Consider the following 10,947-nt stretch of genomic DNA (forward strand, 5'->3'; position numbering starts at 1 on the left):
AATTAAAAGAAGCGCATGACAGAGTGCCCTATCAGACTGTTTGTGGCTATTCTCATTGGATGCTGCTACGTGCAGCCTGATATTAAAACTATATTTTTAGTTTCTCCTCAGAGGACTCCTCTTCAATTAAAAGATGACCTTCTGTTTCTAGATAAAATGGATACATTGCCTCTCTGTGGTTTCTCTTTCAATTTGTTTTGGAATAACAATAGGTGCGTCTGGGAGCTAGCATCTGAATAGTGAGCGTCTCGCTTAAAATGCGTAAGATGGAGATGCATACATTCCTCCCTAATTGCAGGAAATTGCAAATCCGGGCAAAATTTGGAATGCAGCTGCTTGTATAATTACATCTTCTGTCAGTTGCTGTAGCTCAGCTTTACAACCCTTCAAAATGTCTTCATAGATTATAGTGCAAATAATGCCCCCTATTAATATTATTTTGGGATCTCCCCCCCTTCATTTATTTTCCATCACTTCCGAAGGCGAAGGCCTGAAGTTGTTGATGAACTAGTGAGTGTTAGAAACTAGTAGTTGTATTACAGTGAAATTTTTCTATAGTTGTTAAGCCAAAGGACATTCTTCTTCTTCTTCTTTTTTTTTTTTAATAAGAAATATCCATGTGTTTATCTTAGAACAGGTTGATCTGCTTACAGTATCGGGTACTGTGTTTTTGCAAACATTTCTACTTTGTGGCCTCCTAACGGTAATGGGTTGCCGAAAAGATGTCAGATTTTGGGTAGCAAAATGCTACTATCTGTTACTGGTCATTAAATGAAGAATAAGCTACAGGTCACAGTWCAGGGCTTAGTGGAATATGTTGGCTGCATTTATATCACCATCACAATTAGAAAATGGTTAAAAAGTTAGAAAGGATTAAAAGAGGGGTGAAGGAATTACTTGGCGTGTTCTCTTGAGAGATGAAAGATGTTCAGGCTGAGTAATGTAGCCAAGGCAGGTAGATTTTTGGTTACAGCAGACTTTTTARAAGAAAAATGATGGAAGCAACGGCAGGGGCTGAGGCTGAAACGAGCAAGGGGTGCATTTTTAACACAAAGTGTATCTCACTGCTGAAATAACACAGAGGCAGGGCAGCTTCTTGATCAGCTGGAGCTTGTAAAAGACAGAAAGTATGTGTTTCCAGAAGAGTCACTGTAGCTTAGCAAAATGTTGGAGAACAGTCCAGAAATTACTGGGTGCGACAGTGCAGCCTGCGCTGTGTAATAGGTTAGCCTAATCAAATGATTCGTTATGACTTTAAATCTGTAAATCCTGTCCATTGGTATTAAATGGGCTATYTTGGTGGAAAATCAAGTCTCCTTTTGTACAGTCAAGGATCACACAAGAAGAAAGAAAGCTCATTTAGGCAGGACAGTGTGGGAAGTGTTCAGCTGTTAAAGTAGGAAATTACGGTTTCCAGGGTTTTTACCTGGTTACTTTCTACCTTGCAGAAATTGCTGCAGAAAATTAAAACTCTTTAAAGCTAGTGGCAAGGAAGTTTGATTCAGTGAGACAGGTTTTACAGAGCTGCAGTACCAGCTCTATAACTTTCTTAGAGGTTTGAAATTATATTTGGGCAAGTTACTCTAAGACRTGAATTTGAAATTAGAGGAAGCAATTTTTTATAGAGCAGCACCTGTTTACTTACTGTGCTAATGTTTTCAGACTAGCTGATTGCAGACCTTGCTTTTGCTTTAATTTTTGTTTTTCTGTATAAGCAGCAAGCACATTTAGACATTTTTCTGAAGGTCAGGGATCTCATTTTTGGAAGACACTGTTCAGCAAATGTTTGAACTTCATAAGCTCTGCAGCATCCTCCCCCTCACCCCCACCCCCTGTAAATTTTCCCAGGAGAAGTAGGAGTTGCAGGATTTGAGTTTCCATCACTTACTGCATTCATAGCATCCCATGAAATGTGTCTTTCTCAGCTTCTCTAGGGCTGAATGCGCCTCTGTAATGACGTGCATCTGTTCTATAGCTATGGAAGAAAAGAACTTACACACTTAAGCATGATTATTCAAAAAAATAAATAAATTTTAGTTAGAAGTAACTGGCCTGTTAGCCAAATTATTAATATTTGTTTCTTGCTAAAGAAATGTAAGGCCTTCATCCTACCTCTGTGTGAAAACAGATTTCCTTTTCTGCCTTTAGAAACATGTGCACCCCAAATCTCTGGCTTGTGAACTTCTACTTTGTTCTATACACAGCCAGTGATACAAACACGGAGAGTTAAGAGTGTTGGTTCGTTCAGGTCTTGCCTCTCTCTCTCTAGTGAGGTTTCAGGTGAACTCTGCTTGAGCATGCTCTTTCACGTGAAGACGGGCTGCGTGGGTTGTTTTTTTTTTTTCAGTGCGGCTCCATCGCTGGGCATGCAGTAGGTACGAAACACGCGTTGATGGCGTTGTGGGTGGGAAGAGTGAGTGATCCCTGTGACTATTTTCTTGCAGTCTACTAATACTTTGATAGATCTTTCCATGGGTAGAGGTTGTGGGAGACTAACAGAGGAGAAAATGGCAAGCTTAGTTAGGAAAAGGTGAGTTGTATTTTGTATTCCAGTTGCCACTCTTAGGTGCAGTAAGACCATACAAGTGATACTTTTGTCTGACTGCTGTTGCTTGAGGTTCATTGAAATAGCCTGTGCAGTCTAAGACACATTCATTCTCCTTTTTTTTTTCCTTTTTTCTTTAAATCCTGTGAACATGGAATGAAACATTTATATTATTTTTTTTTTAAGGTGTGTCAGCTGATATAGAACTTCCCTGGCATAAGAGCAAAAGGATTGCTTTGTGAAATAAAGGATGAGATTAGGGTAAAATCTTACAATCCCTTCTTAGATTAARCCATGGCATAGGTTTGTGGAAAATATTTGCCTTGCCATGTGGGATTTGCATTAAAAGGAGCTCGTTTAGAAATCTATTCCAGAACTTCATTACAGAGCCCCTACAGGTGAAGGACATGTGGGTTGAGGCTTTGAGATGAGCACTACTCAGGAGACAAACAGGAARAGGGTGAGAAAGCTTAATTTTTGTTACCTTGTTTTGGGCTTTTTAAGGCTTACAGATAAAGAAATTTATAATCTACTATTTACTTCCTTTTTAAAATTAAAACTYATTCTGTCTCGAATAGGTGAATTGTGAATGGTTATTTTTGTGTTCTTGAGAGAGTTGCATCTCTGATGCTTTGCTACCATGCATGTTTGCATCCAGATGATGCTTTTGGTTTGCTTTTCCAACAGACGTGAAGGGAGTAGTGGTCAGATGTTGACTGCGCCTTTCATGATGATATTTGCCTCGTTCATGATGTAAGGAAGAATCCACATTTCCCTCCTATTGCTGGACTCCCACAGCAAAACGGCACGTGGAAGGTAGTCAAAGTGTGGAGCTTGGGCAGGAAAGTGATAGAAAAGGACAGGAGTTTGGCCCCAAGTGAGTTCCTTAACCATGTCCTGCAGAGTAGAAGAGAACAAGTAGTTAGCATTTTAGAAAGGAAAATGTAAAGCAACTTAAAAAGAAAAGGGAGGAGGTAGTGACTTCTGCTGGACACAAGAACATGTACTTCGCTAGCTAAGTTGCTTAGGCTTTGGAGGGCATAATCCATGCAAGTTTTCCAAAAGGAATTCTCCAATTTGTTTTATGCTTTTTTCATGAAATTAAAGAATCAGACATGAAAGAACACAAGCTAATAAAACTCATAAGCAAGCGTGTATGCAGATATAATTTTGTGCAAATCTTAAAACTTCATTAAAAGGGAAGCTACCATTAAAGCACATCACAAGTCTAATATGGATTTTGCAGCAGAGTGATTTTTTTGAGCCTTCACCCTTGTGATTTATTGTGTGTCTTCTGAAGGGGAATGTTACTGCAGGTTACCTGCATGGAGTTGCTTATAGTGGACTCTTCCCTTTTCTGTGTTTTTTTGGGTAATTTTGTTTATTATTTCCTTCTGCTCTTTTTCCTTTTGTGCTAGCTGCTGTTTTTTTCAGTGCTGACAGGGAGCGTTTTCTTAAAAGCAGTCTACAAATCTTTCTGCATCCTGCCTTCTCTATTCTAGATAGATTGTCAGTTGGGATTGCAGTTCTGCAAGGTTTTTCATGGGGTAGATATAAATACGAGATACAAATTTAAAGATAGAGCAAAAGGTGTAAATAATGATTATATTTATAAACAGTCTTATTTAGGACCACACTGACTAAGGACGAGCATTTGCAAGGTTCAGCCCCTGGACTGATCTGGATTCAAGTCTGGAAACTGAAGAGCTKCTAAACTAGCCTTAATTTAGCTTGTCTGTTTTTCAGCATTCAGCTGTCAAGATTTCTGCACGGCATCTGTGACTGCAGCCTCTGAACAATGCCAATATCTGAGTGCTTATCTCACTTTATTTTTTTATTTATAGAGGTTATCTGTGACTGATACTTGTCTATTCATTATGAATCTGCCCAGGATATATTAAGCTCGAGTGCCGTGAAGGCAGCGCCTTTGGAATGCCCCTTGGTGCRTGGGCTATGGTGATGTGCTGTGGGCAGCAGTTTGGAGCCAGTGAGGTAGCTGCACCAGCTGGCCTGCTGAGCCCTTTCTGTTTCTGGAATCTGATCCTAAACCCTAAAATCCCCAACATTCAGTATGTCACTGACCTTTTCAATTCCCATGATACTAATAAGAGAGCTGTTTTTTTCAGAGACCATCTTGGATGTGATAGCTTTAAATAAAGTTCCAAAATTGCCTTTCGTACAAGTGAAAAATTACTGCAAACTGGATGCTGATTAATGATTTCATCGGAATGAGATGAGTTTATGGAAGCTGAGTGATTTTGCTCCTGATAGCAAAGGCAGAAGGACCTGGTGACTTGGATGTTGCATCCATTCACRTTTCCTAATTTCCTTTCACACCCCAACCTGAAAAGACAAGATCTGAAGTGTTTCAGTTACTTGTGACTCAGAGTGATAAGGAGCAGGTTGCACTACTTTTTTTATTATTATTATTWTTTTCCCTCCTGTAAAGGCAGTCTTTGTAGCTTCTTAGTATCTGTAGTGAACTGTGAAGAAAAATTTGTATTTCATGTTGTATGTATATGGAGTGGTCTCCCAATTAAGAGAATTATTTGAGAGAATGAGTGRACATATCAGACTGGAGGCAGAAAAAGTGCCCTGTAGGCTTGTGCAGTTTGTCTTCTGAGCAGCATGATTCAATGGTTGATGACGTGGTTACACAAAGAGTAGAAGGAACGCAGCAGGAACTGTACTTCCTATGCGCACACTCAGAGCGCATCTCCATCCGCTGTGCTTGAAGGGTTGGTTAGGACTCTTGCATGCCATGGAAGCTTTCAGATAGCTTATTTTGGTCTTGGGGGTGTGAAACTAGCATGTGTGTGGTGGRTATGCAAAAGGATGTTGTGTTTCCATGGACTCAGTCCTAATGTCTGGAAATTCCCTTTTGTACGTCCAGGCAGGCAGGACAAGAGTTGCTGTGAACAACTAACTCGATTAGTACTTCACTCCAGAGCTGGATGTGTGTCACGGCTTGAAGATGTTGATTCCTCGTCAGCTTGATCCCCTGTATGCTTTGTGCGTTTTCTCTTGAGGTGCACGAGGTCCCTTCGGATGAAGTCGGTTCTGTAGAAGTGGAAATGATGATTATCATGTTGTTGTATTTATTCAGAGAGGATGCACAGCAGTTGTCAGACAGCACTGCATATCTAATTGGGAATTCAAATTCCAGCTGGTAGATTGAGTCTGAAAGGCAGAGCTGTGGGATAGAGAAGGGCAGATACAAAATRCTGAGGCTCCTAATCTTTTACAATATGTTTGTTTAATGTAAAGTGGTTTGCTGAGCTTGTTTTGCAGTGTGGATTAATCACTGCCTGCTGACTAATAGGAGACAGCAAGCTATTTAAGAACAGCAATTAACCATATAGCAGGAGGTTATCAGGCGTTTTCCTGAGTCTTTAGGATGTGAAGAGTAAAGAACATTACTTGAAGGTAACCTTTAGAGATTTTTAGCTATTGAAATCTACAGGCCACAGCAGGAATATCTGTGAACATACACGTAGTTGCAGAATTCACCTGTTACCAAAAACATCCGTACAAAAAACAAATCAGACTTGCTTTCCCACTCATAGTTGTCCTGATATGACATAAATGATGCTTTGCTGAGCTTGTTCTGTTATTTCACATGCTTTCTTTCAAAATTTTCCCATAGTAAATTCATCTAATATTGTCCCAGAAGATATTGGCCCCCTTTACAGAAGGCAATGTGCAGTGCCTTTCTGATACACAGATGTCAGAATTACTGCTGCCCTGATTGTTCTTACTGATAGGCTGTTGTCTTTAGAGCTGGTGTTGCTGAGGTACAGTAAGATCAGCTAGTCCAATGATAAGTTAAAACTCAGTGCATTTAACGTTGAGAGGAGCATGATCTTCCGTCATGTGCCTTGCACAGTGGGTAATAAAATTCTGCACTTCTGCTAGTAGAAGGTATGACAACCATTTTTTTTAATTAGAAATGCTTTCATATAGCCCAGCTAGTATTCTGCCTCTTTGCTGAATGATTTTGTTCTTTGTAGGTAACAGGAGATTTTTCCCATCCTTGATTCCAATGTGTTAAATCTGCTTTTTTCAAACTTCACTTTATTCATTGGCAGTGGGGATACCAGATAACACTGAATTTATTTTTTCTGTTTCGCTTCTTCTGAAGCAGTGTTAGAAAATTGGACCTCAGAAGTTCATTTAGCCAACAGCAAACAGTATTCTGGGATTCCTTGGGGGTTATGATAAAGAAGGACCCTTGAATTTTTGGACAAGGGCAAAGATATACTTCTCTCTACTTCAGCGCTCTCTATTCAAATGCCTTAATGAACAGAGGTCTCCTTTAGCAAATGGTTCTGYGTTGATAAACCCTTTAAAATGTTAGAAAAAATTCAGAGGAATTTACTCCTTCCATGCTTGATGGATTTAGAAAAATATGGAGAGGGTCAATTATTTGGTTGCAAAGCACGTGGAATATATTGTGCTGAGGACCACGGGGTAAGCATACTGAATGAAGCTACATGGTAGTGTTACRGGGAAGTTTGACTGCGACTGACCTCATGTCTTCAGTGTTTCACACTGTAAGAGAACACAGCCTTGTCTCCCATATGTCATAAACTTCTAAATTTGTGCCAGTGATGAAACCCACCCTACTGTGTTAAGGAGAAACCCTTTTGGCTCCAGATGCAGCAGCTGGCTTGACCCTGATCAGTATGATCAAGAGCTAATGGCTTCGCACTGGCAAAGGGGAAGGCTTTGTTACCTTAAGACTCTTATCCTTGCAACTGGTGCTACTTTAAGCTCTGAACAATTGCTGGTGCTTCAGGGAGATACCAAACTATCCCTGACCTTTCAGGCAACTGGTGTAAAGTGTGATATATCAACAGTGTCTTAACGTAGAACTGAAGGATGAAGGAGTTTGGGTTCACCCCAGGGCCAGTGAAGGGAGTGATACAGAGCAGCTTAATCGATTTTGGATCTGGAAGGGGGTCCCATTAGCACTGAGCTTGACCTGAGCTAAGCTCTGGCTAAAGGATTCATCCCCAGAGCTACAATGAACCATTTCATGGTTCATTATCTTCACAGTAGAAAAAAATGTTTTATTTTGAAGCTGAATGTCTACCTCCAATTTTCATCATTTGATCTTCTTGTGCCTTCATCAGCAAAGTCTGGTATCTCACCGGTTTCTTTTCCATACGTAAGAATCTAAAACAAATTATGTTTCTGCCTTGCCCTGCACAAACAAAATAGTTTGAGCTCTTGAAGTTTCATGTTACAAGGCTTGTTTTTTGGGCTATGAATTGCTGGATGACCTGTCTTTGAATACTACTCTCTATTTCTGGATGCTTCATGAAGCATGAGCTCCAGAGCTGCGCATAAGCTTCAGCAGAGCTGTGGAACTTAGGCAGATTGCAGAGGCAGCATTGCTTTTCAGAGGCTTTGTTTTTTTTTTTCACTGTTGTTTTGTTTTGGTTTTTTTGCTGAGCTGACTTGGCAGCTTGTTGCTATAGCAGAAGGATGCGAGACCCCCTTGCCCTTGTTCTTCCAGCCTCAGCTCCCAGGTGCATAGGTCTGCCCTGCTTACCCCGGMATGGTGCTCACTGGACACCTCCAGGAGCTGATTCACCTTGCTAATGCAGTGGGGAGCTTTCTGATGGGCTGGAGAATTGATTTGGCTCATGGAGGGTTCAGAAGGTAGAACAGTGGGCATACACAGCCAGAGGCAAGGCATGGGGAAGGACAGCAAGGCAGGACGACCACTCTCTGGGGCCCGTCACGTGCCAGGCTACCCCCTTGCAAGTTCCATCCATGATTCTCCCCTTGGGTTGGACACTGCCAGCCACCACTGCCTAGAGRCTGTTTATAAAACATTGAATGCTGTTGGACCAAAAATCATTTCCCTGAAGACCCTGGGAGGGTACCTCTTTTTACTGATGTTTCCCTACTGACAACTACGTTTTGAGATGAGTCACTGAAATTGTGTTTAATCCACTTGTAARATTGGAAAGGCAATTACCATCTTGCAAGTTCTTAATATCAAATTGTTAGAGAACATTAAATCAAATGCTTTGCAGAAATCCCACTATATACAATTGCTTTATCATCTAGACTGTGATTCTGTCAGAAGAAAAGGTTTGTTTTATTGGACCTATCTTCACTGAAAGTGTGCTGTCTGCTGTTCATCTTGTTCTTAGCCTCCACTTCTTTGTCTGTGCTCCATTATTTTCCTTTTACTGTTTGTTACCCCTCAATAAGAATGAGAATTAAGAATTGCAAACTGAATTAATACTGTTAGTCATGAGGTAATCAATCTATTATGACAACGTGGTGACGTAGAGCACAGTGGTGATGGAGAAGGTCACTCCTCTAGATCTCTCTTTTTGCTCTGTGTATTTGGCTCTGAAGTCAAACCACCCACACTGCTGTAAGAGGGAGGAGTGCAGAGCCCCTGTGGGTTAGTCATCAGTGGAGGAATTGGTGGACTGTGAATCCATAGGCAARTTACCAAAGGTAACTCTTTGGTCACTGATGCTATTACCTGATGGAAGGAACAGGTTAGCTTAACTCAGTTTTTGCAGCCATGCATGGAGGCCTGCAATCACAGTTGGCTCTCTTCTGCTTGGTGCATCCTTGTCCAAACATGCCATTTCATGTTGTTTCCTGGCGCAAGGAGCTTATGGGTGTCTACTGTTCTCTTTTTCCCATCTACAGGTGAAAACAAGAGAGGAAGAACTGCAGAATGAGGAGTTCCGTGCTGCTGCTAGAAAGATACAGGAAGCTGTTGAGCTGAAACTACTAGATCTTACATACTGTTGTGCTCTGAAAAARAAAAGGATGCATGGTTCATGCAGACTGGTGTTTAGAAGCAAACACTCTGCCAGCAAAACAGGCTTCAGTAGATCTGTATCTGAGGAACCTGTTTCAACTGTCAGTGCTACAGAGGTGATCAGAGAACTGCAGATGAGAAAGGCCAGCCTGGAGAGAGAGCTGAAACAGCTTCAGGAGGAGTGCAGGCAGAGGATGGATGAAATTGCGCAAGGGTTGGATGGAGTGATTTGTATCTCCCCTTGAAGAGATAAAACTGGACTGAGAAAAGCAAAGGAATAGAGTTATTTGATCAGAACACATTTGCACAACTTGGCATGGGGGAGTGTGAGGTGAGGAACTGAATRTAATTTCTAATTTTTAGCTTGGGAATCATAACTTGTTACAGCTTTGTGGCTTACACTGGGGCCATAACCTTGGTGGTTCTCTCTGCAGCCCTTTTATTGCTAACCTTGCCAATTAAATTCTGCAGCAGGCCTTAGTGGGAGTGTGCTTAAATCTCCCTTTTATCTTTCAGATTTTTAGTTCTTCTGCCAAGCACTGGGCTCTTTTACAGTGCTCAGCTGCTGCACAGCATACTTTGAGACTGCAGGTTGAAGTACTAACTGTGTTCAACGTTTTCCAGCAAGTGGAAGTGTTCATTAGTCAGAAAAATCCAGATACTGGAAAACATGTAAAGTACCAAGGCTGAGAGAGATTGGAAATGTTCAAAAAGGTATGCTGTTTAATTCAGCTAGTTTGCATATTTGTGGCAGCTATTATGCAGTCACCATAAGGAAAAACAAATGTCTAATAATAAATTAAGCAGCAAAATGTTTTCATTCACTGCTGTGATGCACTTCAGGTGATTGGGTTCGCAAAGAGAACMAACTAGAAACCCATTCTACTGAGTTATAAATCACATGAGATAACTTATGGATCTCCTGTAGGAAGTTTTTGTAAAATAGAAATGTGTCCTTAAATTCCAAGCCTGAGGAGTCTACAAGCTTTAGGAGTCTCCATCCTCTGTCTCTGGAGTCTTTTTTTCTTTTTCTTTTTTTTTTTTTTCCTCCCCTCTGGAACATACGGATGATTTTCGCTTAGCATTTATTTTCTGTCCTTTTCTATTTTGCTTTCACTAAAGCATATTTTTATATTCTGGTTGTACACTTTCAGAAATAAAAACAGTTTGCTTTTTTTTTGTGAATTGCAATGAGCAGTGGGCTTTCCTCAGTCTGGCTTTGTCTGCCACCTCAGATTGACTGTATTGCTGATTAACAGCTGCTCTTGGCTCACTCAGCAGCCAAATGTAAGAGTACCTTTAAGGACCCCCTCCAGGTATCTGTGATTTTTTGCTGTTCTGCAGAGAGATGGTGTGCAGGTRAGAGTGAATGGACAGGGCTGAGATCTCCTGGTTTCTACTGCACCAAGTGAACTTCACGTGCTCCCAGACCCCTGTTCGTGCTGGTATTTTGTGCAGGAATGAGGGACAATATGAACATCAGTGGAGAGCCATGCTCAAAGGGCCAGTGTGTTCTGGTTTCACCATTGCTGGTAGGCCAGGAGTGTGCAGACTTAGTTCAAGTAATGTGAACCTAGTTTGGGACAGCTTTTCCTCTGCATGG

The 10,947-nt window shown here is 41.0% G+C and overlaps 1 protein-coding gene across 1 annotated transcript in view; it reads left to right on the forward strand.

Annotated features, from left to right (window-relative positions):
* TEDC1 (tubulin epsilon and delta complex 1) overlaps positions 1-10,535 on the forward strand; it is a 77,081-nt gene extending 66,546 nt beyond the window's left edge. Inside the window, exon 9 of the mRNA XM_085300299.1 lies at positions 9,230-10,535. Within this exon, the coding sequence (XP_085156425.1) occupies positions 9,230-9,589 (360 nt within the window). The 3' untranslated portion in view covers positions 9,590-10,535. The remainder of the gene's footprint in view (positions 1-9,229) is intronic.
* Positions 10,536-10,947: the final 412 nt, after the last annotated feature.

Source organism: Rhea americana, unplaced genomic scaffold (genome assembly GCF_003343005.1).
Source record: "Rhea americana isolate MKP2758 unplaced genomic scaffold, rheAme1 scaffold_162, whole genome shotgun sequence".
NCBI lineage: Eukaryota > Metazoa > Chordata > Aves > Rheiformes > Rheidae > Rhea > Rhea americana.